This window comes from Aulostomus chinensis, chromosome 4 (genome assembly GCF_037954235.1).
Source record: "Aulostomus chinensis isolate RoL2024-O1b breed Wild chromosome 4, RoL_Achi_v1.0, whole genome shotgun sequence".
In the NCBI taxonomy this organism is placed as follows: Eukaryota; Metazoa; Chordata; class Actinopteri; order Syngnathiformes; family Aulostomidae; genus Aulostomus; species Aulostomus chinensis.
Window position 1 is genome coordinate 11126848 of NC_141323.1, and position 24948 is coordinate 11151795.

At 44.4% G+C, this 24948-nt stretch overlaps 1 protein-coding gene across 1 annotated transcript in view; it reads right to left on the reverse strand.

Moving 5' to 3' along the window:
• rassf3 (Ras association domain family member 3) overlaps positions 1–24948 on the reverse strand; it is a 64622-nt gene that overhangs the window by 36489 nt on the left and 3185 nt on the right. Inside the window, exon 2 of the mRNA XM_086201758.1 lies at positions 19119–19228. Within this exon, the coding sequence (XP_086057884.1) occupies positions 19119–19228 (110 nt within the window). The remainder of the gene's footprint in view (positions 1–19118; positions 19229–24948) is intronic.

Sequence of the window (24948 nt, forward strand, 5' to 3'; positions counted from 1 at the left end):
GAGACTTACAGAGACTAACTGACAGCTAGTTAGCTTAGCGCAATGAATGGTAGTGGATGGGAAGTGTTAGCTTACCTTTGACTTGGCTGTTCAGCTTGCAAAAACCTGTATTTCCCCCTCTATGTTTTCTGGTTTAAAAAGATGAGGTTCAGGATGTCGGTCTGGCCAGAGGTATTCCTCCTCATCTTTTCTTACCAGTCGGCAATGATAATCAGCAGCAGTCACTGCTCTCGTCGTCAACAAACGCCATGTTTTGTTTGGTGAAGTTTTGAGATGCTGTGTGAAGTCACTGCACCAGGTTAGTAAATTAGTTCTGACTATGCGCCTGGTTTTAAAATGATGCACAACTCAAACATTGTTTTGGGGAAAAGGTCTATTTGATGCTTTTTGACAGAGGTATGCTAACACTTCCCACCCACTACCATTTATTGTGCTGAGCTAACTAGCGGCCATCTAGCGGTTGGGTCTCAGCTCACTGATGCAGCACAGAGGAGAGGAGGGTATCTTTCTGTTTCTCTGGCACCAGAGAGGATGGACAACAAGTGAACTTCCCAAAAAGCTGGTGTGATCCTTTAGTTAAATATTTTCCCAAAATGCACTAAACGGACGTGAAGAGAATCTCTGGCCACTGCAGTTAGAATTGTTTTGTACATTTTCTTCAGTCCAAGTATCTCTTGCAAGTAATCCTACACTCAGCTGCATAAGACATAAATATCAACACACTGTTGGTGTAGCATTATTTCTATTTATAACTCCGTCCAGTCTATAAATCTGTTTATCTGAGATATTTTTGGGGGTCATGCAAATGTTTGTCTGGGACAATGTGAGGCTCAGAATAAAACCCAAATCAGATGGTGTGGTTTGGTTTTGGCGCGGAGACGCAGCCAGAGTAAACCAGAACTGACCTTTTGCACGATTGTGTTTCAACAACTTGGATTTTTGATTTCATCCCATCTGAGCTGCATCTGCTGAGACCTGATGTAAGCTAGAGTTTAAGCTTTTAGGATCATTTATCATTTCCAAGATGCTCTTATTTTATATTTCAGTGATTTCTCTACGCTGATTTAAATGATGAAGTGGCTAACAATTCTTACATCGATCAGAAAGTAATATTTCACATCTTCAAAAGCTAATGCCAGATTAAAAAGTGCCACATGTAAATCTGCCAACCAGTTCGCTTCCATCCTGTCTTGTAATACCTCTTTGTACCTCAAGAAGAGAGAGTGAGCCACTGAATAGAGCAACTATACAGGCAGTCAGGCTCTGGCATGCATCACCTTTTTCACGTGTTTGAATGGGACCCAAAGACCCCTCGAACATCTTCATTCAATAGCCTATGCCAGCTAGTTAATGGGTAGCTAACTGTAGAACGTTCCTTAGAGTGTGAATGTTTCCTAAATTAGCATTACCTTGTGTGTTACCATAGGGACAGACATCCCAAACTTTTGGTGATTTGCTGCCCCCCCCCACCCCCCAAAAAGTTTGGAGTGTGGAACCTGAATTGAGTGTTTGCGCCGATCTTACACATAGCCCCTTTAACCCGAAGAGGAGCTGAGTTCAAAGCGTTTCATGAGTAGATGTGCTTCATATCTGTCACTGGTGGTTGTTTTCACTCACAGTAACATCAACAAAACATACTTTGACTTGCAGCACTGAAACTAATTGTGTTGCGGCAAAACACAAGAGGCCTTTTGTTGCAACGTGTTCCAAATATGGTTTAATATGGTGGTCTGCACATACAGTGCTTGTGCGCTGTCGTCATACAGCATTAAATGACCCAACAAATGCTGCAATTATGAGCTCAACCTGACTGCCTGCTGCCTTTTACTGTGCTGTAAAGCGTTCTCAGCATTCGATCGCCCCTTCAGAGGCAAACAACTGGAAGCAATTACTGAACAGAAGCGCAAATGAAAGTGTTACATACCAACTGTTTTCAGTAACTAACGTGACCTTCTTCCCCTACTGGAGTGCAACATGAAATTTAAACTCTATATGTTCATGTAACGGCCCATGAAGGTGCGCAAAAAAAGAAAAAAGAAAAAAGGAGAACACATCTGTAAAGTAGGTTGGGCTGCAGGGTGAAATCTACGGTACATCTGCACTAAATCAAGCTGAACCCACACACACACGCACTGGGAACAACCTGTGGACTAGCGAGGAGATTTTTAGGCAGACAAGCTTTAATTTAAAACCAGCAGCGTTAGAGAAGGCACCGAAAATAAATACAGCACATGAAGGGCAGCCAAACCACCATCCAGCGTGTCTTTTAAGACACATCCAAGGCGCATACACATTCCTCAGATAAGCCGGCCTCCATCCTGCCCTGCGCGCTACTCAACTGTCCAGTCTGCTACACAAAATACACAAATTGCGGCATTTGCACTTATTATTTTTACACAGTCAGAAACTATTCTGGTTCTTATCTGCCTCCTTTTGTGTTGCTTTTGTCCAACAAAAACTGCAAGCTGAGAGCAGAGATGCTATCAGACGAAGCTGTCCAGTGAGTTTAAAATCACGGACGTATAAAAAGAACCAGCATGGGAGGCGGGGTATGAAGGTTACTCACGTGCAAAAAAAAAAAGAAAAAAGAAAGAAAAAGGTTTGACTTCCATGTATAGTGTCCCACATTGTTCGGCCCAAAGAGCAAACGCACCAAGACTCCCGGAACAACCTGCTAATGTCCAGTTTAGCCTTCAGCTAACTTGAAAGGGGAATAAGGTGATTTAATCTGGTGTCTCATCAAGACGTTTTACAGGTGATTGGACCAAGCAGATTATTCTCAAATTCCCAGAGCATGGTGGCGCGGCGTAGGAGGTAGGGCTGTAATCAACCAAAGAAATTCTCGGTCGACTGAAGCCCTCAAATTTCGACTAAAAATCGTCTCATTTCATAAATGAAAACTCTACTGTGTCAACTATCAGCACAAAAACCTGTTGAGGAATATTTAGACAATTGTTTCTGTCACGTTATAATAACTGACCGACGCTATCATTTCTCCTGCGCACAGAGCGAGACTGAACACAGGAGCTCAGCATCGCGGCTGAGACACAAATACACTTTTAACTTCAAACTTTACTCTGAAACACAAAAGGCAAGTCCACTGTAAGAATTTGTACAATTAAAACAAAACAATTATTAGACTAAAACATTGAAATATCAATTCTGATATGTTCATGTACTCAAAACTGACGGGGCAACCTAAGGTGGACACGCTAGCTCACCGTTTCTAGGTGATACGCCGTGTTTGTAGCGGAGCTGTGACATGAAAACTGTTGTTTGCAAACTTTGCATTCGACTTTTTTTCCTTTATCTACTTTCATGAAATGCTGCCACGCTGCAGATGTCTTTGACGTGGTGGACGAGGACTGACTTGAAATGAAACCGTCAACATTAGACAGACATTCATCAAACCACCAGACGTTGGCCTTCTAGTCCTCTTCAGTCTGTCTGTCTCTAGCGGGTCGGGCGAGTCCAAAATAGCAAAACAAGGGGGTGTTCAAAGATAGATCGTTATCTGTGAAACAGGGGTGCTTTGAAAACACCCCCATTAGCAATTGGTACTTTCCTCCTGATGAAATTAACGTGGCAAAAAAATCAACCAATCAGCATTTTGGTCGAACCAAAACGTATTGACTAATAAATCGACCAGTCGACTGGGAGATTACAGCCCTAGTAGGAGGAGCCAAGCAAGAATCCATTAAATTTGGGGGCAGAACATGAGCAGAACTTCTCCAGAATAAGACCTGAGTAACGTAATCTAATGTGTGACATACACAGCATGACCTCAGTGACCTCTCTCACCAGCCAAGATGAAATAACATTTGGAAAGTTCCTTCATATCAATCACTTCTTCACTAATTCATTGTTTTATCAACCCACAAATCTGCTCTATTGTTCCCTTCTTTGCTCACAATGTCTTATGTAACATAAAGTTTACTTTCACACACGTTTCACCGGGCCAGAGCAGAACTCAGAACCACGCCTGAGACGAGCATGTACACACACACACACACACACACACACACACACACACACACACACACACACACACGGAGAGGCTTGTTAAGCTGCTGTCCAGCCGCTGTGGCCTGCTGCCACATAGCTGACATGCCATCACACAGCCACTGGGACTGCTAACATGAAGGCACACGGGGAACATGAGCCAGATTAAATGTCAAGACCGTTGGCTGAGTACAAAATGACAGGAATGACATTACCACTCACTGGGAAGAAGCACAAAATGGGCAAATTTGGACATTTCCAGGTATTTTTGCTGGCTACGTGCTGCATTCATTCCCTGAGAATGACTTCAAACCCTTCCAACATACAATCTCATTAATCCAGTGTAACTTAAAGGTTTGGCACACATACGTGATTACTTTTTTATCCTGAGTGGGAGTAAACGAAGACCAGGCCCTGTGGGATACTGTGGTTTGTATGAGCTGCTAACAGTCTGGTTAAAGATTCATCAGGCCTCTAACAGACCCCTGGTCCCCTGACACCCTGACTGATGAAGACAGCAGGCCAGGAAGACGGACAAAGCTCTTTTTGCTCCACCAAATACTGTGGGTACTCGTCCTGCAGTACCTTTCAAGAATAGGTACAACTTTTATGTTGAATTTTGGTTAAATTAAGTTAATTAGGTAAAAAAAAAGAAAAATATAACATAAACAGACACATATATATATATATTAGTGCTGTCACTTTAACGCATTAATTAGATTAATTAATTATACCGCAAATTAACACGTTATACAAATTACCGCAGGATTAATTATGGCACACTTGAGTGGCAATTCAATGTGAATTTTATCCAGACACCAGCATTTTAAACTTGGCCGATTGAAGGACCGGCACTTGGCAGTGGCTCGTCATTTCACCCGTGCGTCGCTGGTCAAAGCGCCTGTTTGAGGCGCCGCCACCTCAAGACGCCCCGACTGAGGTTTTATTCAATCTCACCAATAAAAATGTGGATTTCAAATCTTCTCTTCTTGGTGTATTAATTTGATCAGTCGTGCACGACAATTATGTAATGTCCTAGAATTGGAATGCTTTATTTGGGGACCTTAAGCAGATATGAGATTAAACTGGGATTAATTGGAATAATTAATTACAAATCCTGTAATTAATTAGATTAATTATTTTAATCACCTGACAGCACTAATATAGCAAACATTAGCACACCCTGCTATCTAAGCAACAGGTTACACCTTTTAATGACACCCAGTTTTGGCGCGCGCCCTGTGAGCTCCGTGATGTGGATCCTCTTTACTGGTTTCTTAGGCAGCTTTCTTTTGTCTCCATGGATCCTCACCTGGTGAGGAGGCAGGTTTGTTTTACTTCCTCGAGCTTCAAGTTTCAAGCTGATATCTCAAATCCAGAGTCTGGTTTTTCAGATGGCGAAGATAGCCACTGGCAGGGAAGGACTGTCTGATGCCTGGTTAAAAACCAACCTGCTAACTTTAGCTTCGTCTTGAGGCGGGTTGTTGGGGGTCAGAAGTCGTGTGGGTGGGTAAAGGTGAAAGGTCAAACTTTAAGGAATGTGTCATAGTTCTAAAACCTACGGACAAGAGAGAGAGAGAGAGAGAGAGAGAAATGTTAGCCATTTCCCTCAGGCTACTGTGTCAGTAGGCATGATGTTACCTTGTGTCGCAGTGTGAGAGAGACGAGAGACTTTAAAGCGTTTGTGCATGTGCACAGGTGTGTGTCTGGAAGAGGGGTGTGTGTTTACTACAGGTGGGTGTGGGATTGTTTTCTAATTTTAAGGTGGTGTGAGGAGGAGGAGGAGGAGGGTGTGAGAGTTGAAAGCTACTTTAACGTGAGAACCAGCAGGGAGTGTGTCTGTTGGGACGTGGAGGTTTCACAACGCCCCTTAACTCAACATGGAGCCTGACCAACACATTTACACACTTCAGGTCTCGCTGAAGTTCAACAAATCCTATTTTTTTTAGAAGACCTCACTAAAAGAATTAGCGCGTCGTTAAAGTTGGCTCCCTAATAGAGACAAACCAGCGAGGTGAGTGTTTGCTCAGGGGTCCGGCTCAGACTGGTAATCTGTCAAAGGACGTTGAACCAGCCGGTGTAGGGATTACACGGTCCAGCGGTTGTCACTGAGAGGCTTGCGGCCATCATGACTCCCCCCTCCCAGCCCTTTGAGTGGATCTGCCCACACAATGTAAGAGGTCAAGTGGAATTAAACAAATAAAGTCAGGACAGAACGAGTGCCTTTCCCATCAAAAATACAAATGTGACGGCTAGAGCCGCAAGAAAGTGACAAAAGTGAAGCTTTTGATGCAGGAAGTCACAGTTGCGCTGCTCCCGGGCCTCTGCCTGCGTGTTTACCATCAGCAGGCTGAACTCTGCAGCCGCCCGCCTGCATCATCGCTCCCTGTGATTATGCGATACGCCGCTGAGGCTGCCTGTGATCATCAGACAACATTCCGGGGCTCTTTGATCACGAGACACCCAGTGTTTTGTCTGTCAGGATGACACACTGAACCTTGGGGCGAGAGAGAGACAGGATGCTTCCACACACAGCAGAAGCACAAATACACACGCGTTATGACAGCGTCTGAGAGTGAAACATCTCCCACGTGTATCTGAACGTCGTCACGTCTCCTACGTGAGTGAAACACTCGCCACACAAAGGCTTTGACACAATTTGCGGATCACTTTCCCAACTCCCGAGGCAACCTGGAGGTCTGGTTGGATATTCAACACCTGTAACCTCGTCCTCAGAGGTGTGACGGGAGAACAAAGCCCCCACGTTGCACTGAGCGCCCTCTTTCTTCCCCGTTTTATGTCCTCAGGCGATGGTTCTTCTTGGCATTCCCCAGTGTATGATGGTGTTATTTACAGGACTTTCTCATCACTTCCCAAACGCTCATAAAATCTTCTTCAAACTCTTTTTTTCTAGGAGTTGGTCCAGATTAGCTGACTTACAGACCTCCTTTATCCAGGTACAAACCTTAAATAGATGAGATTTGAGTGGTAAAATGAGAAGTGTGCCCTCCAATCCCGCTGAGTGCTTTAGCTTTCCTCGTGTCCGACTCGTGCATGAAATACCAGTCACTTGCTTGTGGATAAACTTCACATTCCTTACACACCTTATCACCTTGACTATGTCCTGTTGTTCCCTGTGACAGCCGGTTTTCCCCAACAGGGACCAGGAAAAACCCCAACCTGGGGACCACACAGGTCCACTCTGGTCTTGTGTCTGCACATCTCCGTTGAGCGCCGGTGGCAGGTCGTGTTTAGGGATGTGTTCGTGTTCTGGGTGCATGTTGTTGGGTTGAGTTAGCTTAGCAGGAGGTGTTAGCCACGCCGCTACAACAACGCTCCAGTTCCACTGTTACATGAGCCAGAACCCACATTTGAATCTACCTTTATGACTCTAAGTGTCCAGGGAGGGATTCACTATCTGAGACAAACAAGGAAGAGATAAACTCCTGTTCAGAAACACCAGCACCCACATGGAGCTGCAGCAGAATGGTGAAGAAAAACCTTTGTCCTGTGAGTCACCGGGGCAACGGCTTCATTCAGTTCAGGGAGAGTTATTGACTTGATAAGATTTTCTTTCACTGCCAAGTTTTCTCTCTCTCTCTCTACCCGTCTTGCCGTCTCTATTTAGCTTCTTCAGCTGAATTCACTTGAGATAAAAATCACCTCTACAAAAAAAATATGAGCGTATAGCCTGTTTCTATACAGCCGATAAGACGACGCGCACAAATGAGCGGAATCAATTCACCAGTGTCACCTTCAGGCCTCCGTACCAAACTATCACGCTCCTGTTCTCTTTGTGTAACTTTTCTTTGTACATTCAGTGTCAGCGAGGCGCGTCAGTGTGCGTGTACGTGCGTATCTTATTTTGCTGACTGTGAGGTCATTGTGTGCGTTTTTGTGTTCAAGTTGGATGAATGCTGAATGTGTGTCATTTACAGTGAAGGCTGATCCGGGCCGGCTGCTATCTGAGGCCCAGATTGGCCGCCTGGAACCGATCCAAGATAAGAGCAAACAAAAATAACACTTTGCTGTGTGATATGGACGCGCGCGCGCACACACACACACACACACACACACACACACACACACACACACACAGGAATCTGCTGTCGCATCCCATCCTGACACAGGCCTGTGTTTTTCTTTTGAACCTCCCACAAACTAAGCAGAAAAATGACGTGACAGTTTGCTGCAGCTCTTGACTGGGTTTTATTTTTGTGATGAAGAGTCACACGAGAGCACGCGAACGTTGACCTGTTTCAGGCTGCTCACACACACTGGTTTTCAAGAACTAAACACTCTCCAGCCACTCCAAAATCACCAGCGTGACGTCGTTGTTTGGACAGAAAACGGTGCTGCTGAGAAACGCTGACCAGCGGAAGCGGCACACTTCTGCCACCTCCAGCTCGCTCTAATCACATGATTTGGTTCCCTAGAAGCCGGTTTACTGGGATATCAGGACAACTTAACAGAGAATCACTGGGCAAACACTTTGTCGTCGTCCCCAAAATTAGGACAAACTTTTGCCCTTTCAGCCGCCGTGTGACATGGCGTTCCCCGGGCCTGATTACGCGTCTGGATCTGGCGATCAATCAGGCTCTCGGATGATCGTTTGGGCTTCTGGTACGTCAGATTTTGTTCAGCTGTCTGCTGTTTGAGCAGTTCCCTGATCCAGTTTCCCACATAGCTGCTGTTCAAAGAGGCATTTTAAACCACAGCCGGCTTGTTATTTTATTACTGGAGTAACCACTCGTCCGTGTTGTGGCAGAAACTGCAGGGATATAAGAGTGAACTGATGCAGACACATCGTCTACAACTTCTGTCTGTGGCTCAATCTCTTTATTATACACAAAATAAAAGCATCTGCACATCAGATATGACATGAAACTGCAATGATGGCAAATGTGCAATGGGAAAACTCAAATATTTCACATTTCATTCCTTCTTTTGCAAGTTTAAAGTCACTTGTGTGGCAATAACTTGCAATAAAACACTACATAAATGCCTTATCACCCAGTCACGGCGCTGGCATTTCTAAAAATTAAAAAAGATACGCCAGCATCCAGAGAAAAGTGCTCTGATTTGCATATTAGCCGGGATTTCTGTTGGCCATGATTCACTGGAATGGGGAAAAGAAAGATATGTTTTATTTAACACTCTGTGTCCCCCACATAATTGATGGAAAAGCTGAAAGGATGCACCAAAACGGAAAATATGACTCACAAAAAAAAAAAAAAAAAAAATCAAATAATGCGTCAAAAAACGCCACACGTGACGGGACCTCACAGGGGCTCGGCTGGTTGAAGCCTCCAGTCTGTACACGGCCGCGGAGGTCACGTCGGGGCCTGTTAGGAGCCAGAAATGAAGCAACTCAACGGGCCCCGTCTGTCAGTGTGGCTCCAAGCTGTCGGTCGGTGTCCCGTTTCTGCGACAGGCAGCCAGGATGGGGGGAGCTTTGTCTGTCAGACCTGCATCTGACCGAGGAGTTAATCCTTCACAATCCACAAAGATTACAGTGTTATTCAGTAGTGGCTGGCTGCTGTAATTAATCTCTCTGTTACGGCCTCTACTGCCTATTGTTTCTGCATGATTCTGCACAGAAGAGAGGATGAATACAGTATTAAAAACTGCTCTTTCATACAACATTGCTGAATGCTAGAAAATGGGAATTATGTGCATTCTAGTAACTTCCACATCAGCAGCAGCAGCTTTAGGATGCCTTTTTCTGTGCCACTGTCACACTTCAGGAGTTTCATCTCGATACCTGGACGATCTTCCAGACTAATTCACCTCCACTTACTGTACCCTAAAGAGACATTTTCTTTCCTCCGCCATGCCTGACATATTGCCACCCTGTTGTGGTGGAAAACTGAACACAGTGGTGTCAGCAACATTATCCAGAGGCAGTTAAAATGATGAAACTGACGGAAACGGTGAGCGCAGTGGAGACAACACCAGACACAGATGAGTTTGCCAGCCGTCTGAGTGGAGTCCGAGCGAGTCCTCCGGGATATAGTTGCTCTAAATGATGCCGGCGGAACTAAGTTAGGACGCGCGTTGGATCAAATCATGAACTCATGGTTTGTCAAGTCTCTCCTCAAGATGACGAGCAAACAACTTTTAAAACGCTCGTTTTCTGAAGGGACTCTGGATTTGAGCTGCTACACTGAACTGGAGGTGGGGTTCTTAGGTTTTGTTGTTCAAGCCAAAATGAAAGTGTGACATTCAGCAGTTCCGGAGGGACTTTTATGCATTTTACCCTCAACATTCTTGAATCTGTATCAACATGCAAGTGTAAACCTTGTTGACCTGGAGAACAGGATTCAAAATGACATCACAATTCATCAGGGGTTTGACTCCTCCCCTTTTAACACCTCAAAGGTTGTGTTAGGTCACTGATGTAATATCTACAAATATATCACAGAAAAGGTTTTTTCCTTTTTTCATACACCAAAATGATTTTCACAAAAAAATTTGGGGTGCGCCTTCAGTAATGCCTGCTTCTCGTCATAATCCATGTTCACAACTTTTTGTATGCAAAGATTTATGAGACAGAAATTGATTCCATTACTCCTCCCTCCTGCGTGCGTGCCTCTCTCTCTCTCTCTCTCTCTCTCTCCGTCAGCCTCTTTCTTTCAGCACAACCAACGTTCACCTTTATGCAAACACAGTTTATCTCAAACAGCTTGATTTCTCTGCCAGACTGGTCCTCCCACTTCCCTCTCAATATTTGGCAGGTAGTCCTCTGTTTGCCTTTCCCTTTCCACAATAGGCAGCTGATTAGAGGACGGGAGGAGAGGGAAGATTAAGAGAGATACACCAAGAGGAAGAAGCCATGATAAGCAGATGGTGATGATGTTAGTTTACAGGATGAAGGCTGGATGTTTGGTAGCGAGAGGAGGAACATTTGATGAGTTCCATTTTAGTTTAATCTGCTGGGATGTTTTTCTGCAGTCCAGCAGGAAGTGATGTAGCATCTCTAGAGGGAGGCTTACATTTACTTCCTGCTGTGGTTAGTTTCCCTTCTCGTTCACAATACTTTAAAAAATCTCTTGAATGAGGATTTTTGCCTTAGAAACTCTTCAAAATGACAGAAGAGCGCGTCGGGAGGCAGCAGCCGAAGTAAAACAGTGATGATGTGGATAGAAAAATCACGCCCCCCCCCCCCCCCCCCCCGCAGGCCTGAGTGTGCTTATGTCATCACTGTAACACTCTGTGCCCAAAGTTTGAACCCCAGCAGCATAGCCGTCATTAGGAGCTAGCACAGGCTAATGTGACTCACTGCTCAGTGGGGCTCTGGCGTCAACAGGGGGGCAGACAGCATTCCCAAACTGGAGCCCAAAGCTGTAGTTTCACAATGACGTCTGGGTTGGAATTACCTTCTCCGACTGCATCCATCAACATGCTGGTGACTTTAGCTTGTTTGCTACATTGAATGTCAGCACCTGTCAGCTGGGTTTTAGCGAGTTCCTATTCTTTTCTTTGAAAATATTGAAAATATCTCAGTTCCAACATCTGGGAGCCTTTAATTTCCCAATTCTGTAATCTTGGGTTGAGATAATCAGGATTAATTTAGCTTTAGCGTGCCAGCTCTGACCTCCCACTGACAACAAGTGCATGAAGTGGTAACTTCTTCTCTGAAAGGCTCGCTACTCTGGTACGTTGTACCAGGTGTGAGGCTGAACCTTTCTCCTCGTTGCTCCAAGCTTTAAAACATCTTCACATCAGTACGACTCAGACTTCAACACTCCTCCTCCGTTGCATAAGCAAAAGGAGAAAAGGAAGAGCCATCAACTTAGACTTGAGACAACAAACACACTCCAGGTCAAAGGTCAGATTCTACCTGACAAGATGAAAAAGTCATGCTGAGAGGAACAATGACTTCCCCACACTGCAATATGCTTTCTTACATTTTACAACAGTTGGATGTTTTGCCTCAGGGGTTTACTTAACGTGTGTGTACTGTAGTGTGTGTGTGTGTTACACGCCCCCCCGCCCCAGGCCTCACCTCGCCTATAGTTGTTAATGTGTAACCATAAAACACACAGCAGGAAAACACATTAACATTCCTTGTTCCTCCCTAAAATGTCATTTAACACATTAACTGGAGCCTTCGGCTTCCTACAGCTTGAAAGAGGAGATGGGGGAGACATCGCAGCGAAAATGTTGGATCTAAGGACGAATCATAACTTTATTTTACTTCTAATTTTGAATAACTGCTACCACAAAATATTTGACAACAAACCCTTTTCTTTCCTGCCAGATGTTCTGTCAGACACCAGCCTGGTGTCACCCAGTGAGAGGAATTCCTTGCCATAGCACGTTTGGCCCTCTTCAAAAATCCTCTCAAGTCATTTAGCCTCCACTGTCTTTAACTGAGCGGCACCGGTGCAGAGAATGCTAAAATGCTATGCTAAAATACAGATCATGCTAGCTACATACATGAGATTCTTATAATAAACATTAAACTCTATACCAGGATGTGAAATTGTTGCTATTAGCGTATCAAAATGCTAATAAACTCTGTACGTACAGCTACGCAGACATGTCAGTCAATGTTAGCTGGTTCGAACGCGACCCGTGACATTAACATTACGCGTCACGATTCTCTTCTGGACGTTAGCAGCAAGAAATGAGACATAGCATTTGGGCCGGCTATAAAATCAAAATTAAAACGATAACGTTGCCCGAGATCCACAAATCTAAGAGGTCTCGTATTCAAAGAGATACAAAATATGGAGAAGTTGACATTTTTGACACTTTCATTACAAATTCTGTTATTTTTTTTCTTGAGAAACAGTGGAAACCTTATCAGGCCTGTGGAGAACATTTTAACAGGCTAAAGGGCCTCAGCGGTCTGGGATGTTGGATGCTTGGAGCCAAACGTCCTGTCAGAAGTGGACAACACATCTGAGAGTAGTGTTTTTGAATAAAACCTCATTCTTCAAATGCACCAGCCGGGTGATCAGTGAGCAAGTGGACATCAGGCTTCCATCGGATGTTTTCCTGAAAAGCTCACGAGGCCTTTAATGTGTCAGCAGCTGCAGCCTCAGATAAATGATCGCCATCGCTGACCTGCTGCTGTTAATGAGTTGCCATTAGAGCCCAAGAGAAAACACATGAACATTCCTCTCCGCCCGGACTCCATATTTATTTTCCCTCCCTCGCTATCTTTGTTTTCGCTCTCTCTCTCCAACTGTGTTTGCTTTTCCCAGCAGACAGGAAGTGGACCGGTCAGCCTCTCTTTCTCCCTGTCAGTCATTTACTGCCTCTCCCTTGAGCTGGACCAATCATGTGGCAGGAAAAGACCATGAAGCGGCTCGTACTGTCCTGACACTGCAGTTGGCGTCTTCTTTAGAGTCACACGCCTCAAAACAGGAGCAGCATCAACTTCCTGTCAGGTCAGCAAGTGACTTCCCACTTTGAGCAAACTTAATTGTTCTACCTTGCATGAAGTCCAGGTTGTAAAACTCATTTCAACTCCATCCATCGCCAGCCTGTTTCGGGTTGAGCCTCATTCGTATGACAATGAATTGTAACGAGAAAAAGAAGAACTGAAATTCGGTTTTCTGAACGTGGAAGTAGTCGAAGGGACATTCTTGGGATGAAATGACACACAATCAGGCTCATGGGGACGTAACAGGGGATGAAATGAGCCTAACGAGAGGTTTGTTGTTCTGTAATGGCTGACGTGCTGTTTCTGAGTCTCATAAATGATCTAATGTACCACGCGGGACAGACACAAGTTCAAGAGTTCGATGCTCTGCTGCACATTCAGCTGATTGAATTGAGAGCTCATCATGTTAGCCGTCACCAGAAAGAGTCTGAGGTCTGTCTCACTGACACTAACGAGGTTTGATGGCCCAGTTTGACATCAAACTTCACATTGTTTGCTTCTTCCCAGCCTGATTGGATTGAGTTTCGATAACGTCTTTACTGAAAGAGGAAAGTAGAGGCTCCAATGGTTTTTGTGCAGCGACAACGTGCAGGATCCTACTGACTCCTCCTTATGGAGCAGAGCCAAGGTACAGAGGAGATTTAAGTGATTCACGGAGCAAAACAGCAAATATTCAAAGGTGTAATAATGTAGTATTTACTGGCTGTGACAGAGTGTGTGAGGTACTTTGTGTACATGTCCACATGTATTTCTAATGACCTCCTCATCTCAACATGACGACCCTCGTTATCGCCTGACGAAGAGTTGACTTGTCTTGTTATCCTGGGGTGGACCATCTGGTTATTTTGTGATACTGAGATAATTAACTCATTAACAAGTTTCCTAACCAAGCAAACAAGTTTTTTTTTAAAATCTTATCACTGCAAATCAAAAGCTATTTCAACAAGAAGATGCGTTAACCTTTTATCACAAGTTAACGAGCTTCGCCATGCAGAGATAACGAGACAATTATCTTGTCAGGAGGTCATTACAATCACAGCTTTCCTCAGCTTCACGTTGGGAGCAACAATAGCAACTGAACCTAAAACCAGCAGTTGTCCAGCCTCAGAATGACAGTTCCTATGATCATGAGTCAACGTTTGTGGGAGAAGAGAGGTCTCCTCCACCTTCTGTGCTTCAAATGACAAACACCCGTGTGTGTGTGTGTGTGTGTGTGTGTGTGTGTGTGGACAGGTCAATCATCCCGTCTGTAGCCAAACTATCTCCTGACCTACATCTGATGGCCAAAACAAACACACACACACAGTTAGACTAATGTGTCCCTGCACTTGCCAGCAGAGTAAAGCCTCAGTGTTTTAGCTGGCCTGCCTGTTGGATGGCTGTCATTGGGATAATTGACACAGGTGCATGTGTGAGTGCGTGTGAGTGCATGTGTGAGTGCATGTGTGTGTGCCTGTCAGTTGTTGTCCACAGGCATTCATACCACAGAGATCCCTGCTGATTGACCAGGTTATTAAAAGCCTAACAGCCTCATAATGGATTCAATGCTGTCAGAGCCGCTCTAATAAAACACCAGAAGCATGAGAAAACAGTGAGACTCCATTTTAGTGTCCAATATTTCATAAGAATATTTTAATGCATATCAATTGTTTGTTTTTTTCATTTGCATTAAAGAATTCTGTGTTTTCATTTCAAATCTGACTCCAAATCAGTACCGGGTCGAAGCCCTCACCTGGAGATCCAGGACTCTCACCGTAGGAAGACGACTTGTTGAAAGAAAAGAAACCCACGAGTGGAAATCAAAAGATTGCGCACTGAGACGGAGGAAAGGCTCTGACTTCCTCGACATGTACTGATAGTTGACAGCTTTTTTTGCATTATCCTGGAAAGTAATCCTCATTAAAAACACATTTCTTATCACGAGGGGTCTCCTGATCAAGACTAAACCAGATGGCACGTTTGGTGATGAAGGGCATCGTGGGTAATGTAGTCTTCAAACAACCACCGCTGCTGATGAATCTGATCAAATGATCACCGAGGTAGAATTGAGTTTACGTTTTGTGTTAATGTCTTTAAATTGAAATGAAACAGCTCTCGCAACATTAGCTTGGTGACTGTCTGACCAAAGTAAACGAGCCCACCACCCTCACTCTCAGCTGCCATTAAAATATCACCTCAGCGACTCGTGCTCCTGGTTTACTGCCATGCGACACAACGTGGAAATAATGAGAAATTACATTACGCTGCAGAGAAAATGAGGCTTGTAGCAACTGGAGGGTGTAAAGGTCTGATGACTTCAATTGAACACAGTTACCTTCAATAATGTTACAGATTTCTTTGAAAACTGTTGGAAACATTTAGGATCGGAACATTTGTATATGGAAATCTTACTTTTTTTTTAGGTGAGTGGAAATGTTGCTGTAGGATCTCACACACGCACACACACACACACACAAATTCTGGTCCATCACTTTCTCATGACTGTCTCACGACTGCAAATCATGTCATTATCTCTGACTTTCTGCGTCTGGGCTACTTCTCCTCCACCGACCGCAGGCAGACAGACGCGAGAGCTGTGCACAAACACAGCGGCGCGTTCACGCCGAAGCATTTCTGGAAATATTCCAGCTGAACAGATGAGAGCAGGATTATCTCCCAGACGCACACGCCTCTCTCCAAAGGAGAATACATTTTACCAGATGCTTTTTATTACCATGGAGACAGTTTCACAAGCGTGAGCAACGCTGAAATACATTTGCTGGTTTCACACACGAAACCACCTCAGTTATCCTTTACAGAACACACTGTTCAGGTCAAATTTGAAGACTCCTCCCGAAGCATTTTTACCCTGAGACTGGATGACCTTTCCAAAAGTGGCCAACGGTGAACAAAAATGAAAATGTTGTACTTTTATGTAGTTCAGACCTGCCCACAGTGGGGCCCGCAAGCCCAGAGCACAGGCCTAAAAGTAGAAAAGGTTTTTTAAAAATTAAGGTTCACCTTACTACTGATGCAATTTTCTTTATTGTGAGGTTAAAAAACAAAGTCCTTTAAATTGATAGGATGCCTTATTATTACTTATTTATAATCATCTGATCAGGCAGCGAAGTGGCACCTGGCGCCGTTTCTCCTGCTACGTGATATTTGTGCTCTGCTTCGGATTCGTTCTTACCAGCACATGAAGAACTGAGCTGTCGTGTCACGTTCAACATTTTTACGTTGTTACTAACCGTTTAAAAGCTTAAATTATTTCAGGGGACTCAGTTCAGGTTCTTAGCGTCCTCTTCCATCCAACAACACAGCGGCCCGCTATTACACTCAGCCGACCCCTCGTCCACTGTGGCTGTTAACAAACATACGTGACCCGCGATCGATGAGAGTCACTGCAGGGCCTCCGATCCAGCAGAACTGTGGTTTTAGGGGATCTGGAGTCTGGTGCCTGTCATGTCTGTGTGTATATTTTTATGGGACTGTAGCGATGGAGTTCCCCCTCCACCACGGTGACCAGCACCTGTTGGAAACTGCAAGCACAAGTACCTGCAAGCTAATCCAATAACCTCAGAGTATGGAGTACACTGGGTTTCTTTTTACCAGGGGATTCTGTAAGAATTAACACATTACTCAGAATCAGTATTTCTAGTAGGTTACATAATAAAACTGCTGTGAACACGGGCACGTACTGGATCAACCGGCGCTTCTGCGGGAAACGTAATACAGCCCTCTGCCCACATCTGCAACCACACACACTCTGACCTCCCTGAATCCAGCTGCAAACACACCAAAGAAATGTATTTTTATGAAACAGCAGACAGGAGCTAAAAACCCGACTCAGCACGACTCAGCACGAAAATGTGCCTGATCAACACTGGTGTGAGAAGTGCTGAGTTGATGCTGCTCCCGCTGGAGGCAAACCCAGACGCTAACTGCTGGAAATTGGAAAAATCACGTTTGTTTGTTCAGGCTCAAAGCTGGTTGGTGAAATGTAATAAGACGATGTGGCGTTGATACGAGCACAAGCACTTAACAAAGGCACTTAGACAGACTTCCTCCAGCAGCACCCCTGTCCTGGCAAACTTCCTCTAAACATGAATCCAGACAGGAAACTTCATGCTCATCAGAGGATGAACCATCCGGTCCTCCTCCGGTGACGCCGCCGTGCCCGAATCTCCACCGTAACGATCTCAAACACGTGTCAACTGGCTTCAAACTCTGCTGCACCGTGAGGCGTAATGGACGTTGCAGAGCTGATTCAGAGCAGATCTGTTTGTGACACTGGAACAGCGCAGTCGTCCAGAGTGTGTTTCTGTGGAAAATTCAGTGTCCAAAGATGATGTGAGCATTCAAACTAGGCTCAGAATAACTGGCACTGAAGGTTCATTATTGGCAGCCTTGAGAGAGGAACTGACTCCAACGGGTAAGAAAATGTAAAGTTAACGCTTTCCCCTGGTTTCCATGAGCGTGAATCAGAGACGCGATGGTAAAGTAAACAAGTGACGCTGCTGGAAGCTGTTTTGTTCTCCATTTTAAGTGGAATAAATCAGCAATCGTATGGAAGCCAGTTTCTGCTGGTGGAAGAAAGACGTGAGATAATAAGAAATACATTTCCCCAAAGGTAAGTTATTGTTTTGGGATTAAAAACTCAAAATCATGCGAGAATGAACCCAAAATGATACAATCGTCATCATCACCAGTGAAATTTTTATGACCTTTGAATGAAGATGATCTGTGTGTGTGAGAGAGAGAGAGAGAGAGAGAGAGAGAGAGAGAGAGAGAGAGAGAGAGAGAGAGAGTGAAGACATGATTGTGAGGCAGGTTTGGTTCATTCTTTAGTGCTTCAGTAAGTTTAACAGTGTAAGTGATAGAAAACAGATACGGGCATCATCTCACACACACACACACACACACACACACACACATTTTTGGTCAGTGATGCATGAGGGGTGTGTGTGCTCTAACCTAAAGTCCAGTGGTTTATCAAAGCTGATTGGAATTCAGAACATTTCAGATCCTCCACCAGATTCCCCTTCACAACCAGGAAGCCTCCAGTTACTGGACAGCCACTCTACTTCCTACTTGTTTGCTCAATTTGTGATTAAATTTCTACATTTAAAAGTTTTTTTTAAAGACTGTTGTTCCTGGGAAGCGTGGGATGAGCTCATCCGTGATGAAACCTCTGCTTTTCTTCTTCTCTGGTTTGATTGTTAAAGTCACTGAACCTGCTGTTTGTGTGGCGCTGCGCTTCCCAGACGGTCTGATATCTGTGACAGGACTCAAAACAGCACTGTTTTTGAAAGAGCGCAGAAAAAAACTGCTTCCAGTTATTTTGCCTGCACTGCCTGTGTTGTAGGAGGAAGTGCAACAAGAGTCACCAGTAAGTGTGACTGCATCGCCCCCTAGTGGTAAAATCATAACATAAGGATTCTAGACCTTCTGAAAAAGGAAAAAAAGAGACCACTGGGCTTGAAATGAAAAGTCTAAAATAATTCTGAACCCTTTTTTGATATGATTAATCTACAAAGGGCGTTAGTTAAGGCCAAAAATTCACACTTACACGCAAAAAACTTTTTTGAAATACAAAGCCATCAAAAAAACACCTTCTTCAGCTGAAACTAATTATAGTGAGAAAATTTGAAAGGGGCAAAGAGGATTTCTCAGGAAGGAACTGAAATGTCTTCCCTGCTTTACAACCACACACACACACACACAAGTGTGTACTTACGTGCAGCGGTGTGTTGTTGTTGATGTGGTCCTGGCTGCTGGGCGACGCTGCAGGATGGCAGTCCAGCAACACGCGGTCTCGACAGGCGGCGTGACATGTGTACTTACAACCTGCACAGACGTTGATTGACGGTTAAAACACAACACAAACACCGGAAAAGAGGAGATCTCACAGCTTTACATGAGGATGTGTGAGAGGTGCCGGCAACACACGCCGTATCACAGCCCAGTGTGTGTCACGATGGCACCAATGCAAATAAGCTCAACAGTCAGTCGAGGTAGACTTTGCATACGGCAACATTAACGTGCGAATCGTGACCCGAGCGGGACGAAACATCAAGAAGATATCAGCTTTTTTACAGGCACATACTTCTATGAATACCAGCTAGCACTGTTAGCTTCCAGTGTTTGGTTGCACCGTGGCTGACAGCTGCGGTGGTTGGGATCAGCTCTGACGGAGGTTAGCGTAGATGCTAGCAGAAACGTAAATAAGAGCCAATCACAACACTGATCAGCCTCGACATGAAAACCACTGACGACTGATGAAGTAACACTGATCATCTGGTTACCCTTGCACCAGGTCTTGTGGCGTCATCCTGGTGGTTAGAGTCCACCAAACGTGGTGAAATGTCGAGGATGAGCCTGAGCTAGCTGGCAACTAGCCGAACCCACCGGCTGGACGAGGATTATACCGCACGAATTCAGGAGGGAGAAAACAAATCCTTGAGAGTTAAAGATATGTATTTGTGAGTACTTGAAAGGCAAAATACACTTTCTAAGAGAAGTAGCGCTTTGAAAAGCAGGACACGGAGTCCCATCAGAATCCGTTCCTGCGTTTTGTGCCGGATCATGGACGCTCACGTTTGATCTGTAGAGCCCGACACCTTTTTATTTCAACCATCCAGGGTCTCATGTTGAGCCACTTGTTCCCTGTAATATTTTCTTTTCACAGCAAACTTCATCAAAATTTGCAAACCCACAGCAGAACATCAGTGATCACATGACCCTCTGACACTGGACGCACAACTTGAAATGCATTTGAGATTTAAAAAAAAAAAAAAAAACGCTCTTGAAAACTTTCAAAACGACACAGAGGTGGAACAGCTCGAGGAAGTCATGATGAGAACGCTCACACAGACACACTCTGATACACACGGCATCAACAAAACTGTGTGTGTTTGTGTGCGTGTGTGTCCGATCCCTACCTGGTGACCTCTTTTTCATATGCTGCCCAACTTTATCCGATAGTTTGCACATGGCTGCTCCCATCTCCCATCGTCCTCACACACACAAGTACACACACACACTCTCGAATCCTCACTCAGATCTAAGACAACACATCACAGCATCCTTTGGGCACATACACGCACACACACGCGCACCACCAGGAGTCAATCACATACGCCAGCACATCCAGCCTGTCTCTCTCTCTCTATGAAGTCTAGTTCAGCGTCTCTCCCAGACTCCAGAGGCTGATTTGCGTCGCCACCATTCTCTGGGTCTCGCTGCCTCTGTGTTGTTGTGCTGAGTGGGTGATTTGACAGTCAAATGGAGGCCACGGCGTGATGGACGGACGGGCAGGAGAGGAGAGGAGAGGGGGTCAGTACTGCTGAGTCAGTCATCTACAATCACCCTCTCCTATCTGCTTCTATGCGCTCACTGACGTAGCTTGTTATGACTAGTGTGTCCACCCGGTTTCCTGCTCGCACTCTCATTCCATTCATCCACCCGTCCTGTCATCCACCTCGATCCCTCCTGACAAAGAGCCTGATCCACAGAGGAAGACAGAACCAGCTCTCTACATCCCTGCATCCACCCATGTTGGGTTTTTTTTGCATGTGATGAAGATGTTTGAATAATGATGCAAAACACAAATAAAACCAAACAGGTGGACTGGATAAATGAGCAATTTAACCACGTACGTGTCACACATTATTAGAGATATTTAAAGGCTCTCCGTTGGGTCTTAATATTTTCTCAAATTCATTGGTCAGACGACTGCAATATGGGATTTTTGTTTACTTGGTAGCCGTAGAAACAAGCTAGCTCTTCTCATCTTCACAAGGCTTGGTGACGAGATGCAATACCATGAGAGTTGAACGCAAGATTTGGAGTACGTGTTTATGTACTTCACATCATTTCATTCTAATTTAATAGCTACAAGTGATGAAGGTAAACTCGCTCACTAACCATGATGCCTACTGCCAAGACAGCTATGTAGCTAACGTAACATTAACTTGATAACTTAAAATAATAAATAAGTTCACGACCCAAACAGCTAATTTAGCGAATGTGAACTTAATGTTCAAAGTTATCATCATATAAATCTACAACCCAAGCAGCTAATGTAGCTGATGTATCAATAGCTTGCTAACTTACGGTACCATAAAACAAGTCTGCTACCAAGACAGCTAATATAGCTAACGTAATGTTAACCTGCTAACATACAATTAGATGAGTTCACAACCCAAACAGTTCATGTAGCTGACAATAACTTGCTAACTTACCACTTGACCGGTCCACTAACCAAGCAGCTATCGTAGCTAACGTGAAGTTAACTTGCTAGCTTACCTTTAGACAAGTCTGCTAGCCAAACAGCTGTCAATGTAGTTGACATTATGAGGCTGTTTGCGATCAAACAAAAAAAATATTTGATTGGCATTTTAAACATATTTTCTTTGTTGTTGTATTGTTGCACACAAATATGTGAAATAACCACAACTGCTAAATACTGCCAGAAAATAATGTGCTCCACGTGTCGTACAGTTGGGGTGTTGTCAGGCTCATAAGCAGGGTTTGAACTGGGCTCAAGTACTTGTCTCCAGCTGTTACATGAATTCTGGTACCAACCATCAACCCAGGCTTCCCGACGGACACTTTCTCATGTTTTGGCAACAGTAACCACCGTTAATCGGACGACGATGTTAATCTACTGGACATGTGTGGTGTGAAGGTCTCGTTCGAATTCAATGCAGTTACTTTAACCGCCAACAGAAACGGCATCTTTCTGCTGCTTTTCTGTCCCTCACGTTTCCACCCCCCCCCCCCCCACCGTCTTCCTCTCTGCCGTCTCAGGGATAAAAGCATTTCCCCACCGATCGATCGACCCAGTCAGTCAGTCAGCAAGAGGAAACCAACACACGCAAACTCTTCAACCTCCTCGCTAGAAGAAATGCATTATTTATATTTTGTAAACATTTTATCATGGTGGGATTCGTCAATTCATTACATGATGAATAGGAAATTCCTCCTGACGTACTGTAGCAGAGTCGAGCTGTAATTTAAGTATGAAAAAAGATATTGGGGCCTCATGAAATCTCCCAGTGTCTTCCAGCTGTAGTCTTTGCCTCTAAATCAAAAGTGCTTTTGTTGTGGTGAGGACAACATGAGGAACACAGTTCTGTGTATTTAAGGAAGCTACCGTCAAATGTTCCAGCTGCTCTGCATCCGCACAAACTACAGACAGCAGCCTGTAAATCAGCCCATGAAGGGCTCTTATTGTGAAATTCAGTGTGGTCAGTGGGATCCCGGCTCTGAGGTCAAAGGTCAGAAACCATAATCGGCTACCACTCTTCTCCTGCGTGTGAAAGAGTTTCTGACACAAAGTTTCTAATTAGGGTTCTGTTTATAAATGAAGGAGGAATGAGACTTCAGCTCTGTTAACACTCATCTGTTGAAGATTCACTTTACTGATCTCTCTCTCTCTCTCTCTCACACACACACACAGACACACACACACACACACGTCTGAAGGAGTAAAGAAGAAAATTTAAAAGGATGATCTTCCCACTTGTTTGAAAATCACAAACAATAAGGAAGGAGTCAAGAAAACTGCACTTGCTGTAAATTAGTAGGGATAGTGATGAGTCACTATTAGATGAGGGATAGTGATGAGTCACTATTCTTTTTGCATAGATTCAGCTTGTTTCTGGCATCATCTGCTATAATCCAGGTCTTCTCTATCCAGCCGTTTGACTTCTGTTTCGGCCCTGGCGTGAAGGAGTGAGGGGTTCAACTGAATGCACCAGCTGGTCACGCTCAGCACTACTGCCAACCGCCACTCAACCCTTAAGCTAACACGGCCGGAGGTAACGGAGGAGAGAAAAAACATCTCACCACCTGGTTTGTGAGCACTTTGAAAACAAAATACACTTTTTGGGGGAAGTATCACTTTAAAAACCAAAAATCTGCTTTTTAAATCCCCATGATATTTTCCCTCCCTCTTGCTGGTCAGCAGTGCAAAGAGAAAGGTTTTTTTTTTTAATTTCCCACAAGATGGAAAGAAATCGCACAACTTGTCAGATCAGCCAGCATCCTTCAGCACAAGAAAATGAAACCCTGGGCAGCCAAGTCAAGCTGGCGACTCACCCGAGCTCCGCCACAGCAAACTGACCTCCAGCCGACCGGAGCGTCTCATCACTTTTGGAAAACGGTAGAAAAATCCAGATATTCTCCTCAGTGTTCTGCCAAAGTTTCTGGTGAAGCCCATTGTTCTCTTATCACTGGGCCTCATTAAAGCCTTCTGGTGTCCCGCAGGTCATTGATTTTAATCCAACTATTACTTTGCAGTGCAAACTGTGGACGGACGCGTCCTCCACCCATGATGTCTCCTTGCCTCTGGTCGGGAGTGACCTCCCATCTGTGTCTGTGAGCAGGAGTGACAGCTGCTGCCAGCCCTGTTTGTTCAGGCATTGTGACAGTTTGGCTCCACAAGAGACACGACGCACTCGCTAGTGGCAGCTAATGACACACACACACACACACACACACACACACACACACACACACACACACACACGGTGGACTGTACTGTGGAGTCTGAGGGACGACCAGCTCAAGTATTTCCCACAAAGGTTCTAAATCCTCCGTAATGCTCTTCTCTACATGTGAAAGCGCTTCTTCATCCCTCACGCATATTTTTGGTTTGTTGTTTAAAAAAAATGTAAATTATGTTGGAACCGATAAGGGCAGTTTAAAAAAAAATGTGTTTGGGAAAAAAAAGTGCGTTTGAATTAAATAATCACAAGTTGGAAAATTGAGTGAATCTGAAATGATTTGAATGAAATTCAAATTTTTCATTCCAATTCTGTTTTCTTAACATTCAACTTCAGTTTCTGCTGACACGTGCTCTTCTGTCCCGTAACACAGAACAGGTGCACTCCCTCTGGCGAGACGTTCTGATGGAGTTCACCAGGAGGAATCTGAGAAAGTCTTGCATCTCTATCTTTTTTTCTGGGTTCAGCAGAGCCTCTGAATTTCTATTCCATTGATTTATTTTTGTTTTTTTAAGGAAAAGAATACTCTGCATACGATACGAAATATGTCTGGCGTGTAAACAAATGTGGGTCTTTGTGTGGAGCCAAAACAACACTTTCATAAACTCTGTCAGTCGTGACTAAAGAGCGCATCGAATGCAACACGAAACCCAATTAGACCAGCAGCTCCGGCTCTCACTGGCAGGATTCTGTTACTCAGACAAGAGAGACAAAGGACGAGAGACCCACAGGAAGAACGAGACAGAGAGAGAGAGAGAGAGAGAGAGAGAGAGAGAGAGAGAGTCCATCTGTTCAAGAACTGCTCTTATTGAGTCTCAGCTGACTGACTTTGTAAAAACCTGCATGTGTGACAGACACACACATTCATCAAATGACTGGAACAAACGAGCAAAACACACCAAGGAAAACAAAACTATAAGACGTAAAACACTATCTTCTCCATATTTGATGTCAGTCGTTCTGCAGGCTTTCATTTTTTTTTTTTTAAGTGGAATGACACGGGTCACAAATCTGCACTTTGGTGAATGAAAATTTAAATTGAATATTCACAACAAT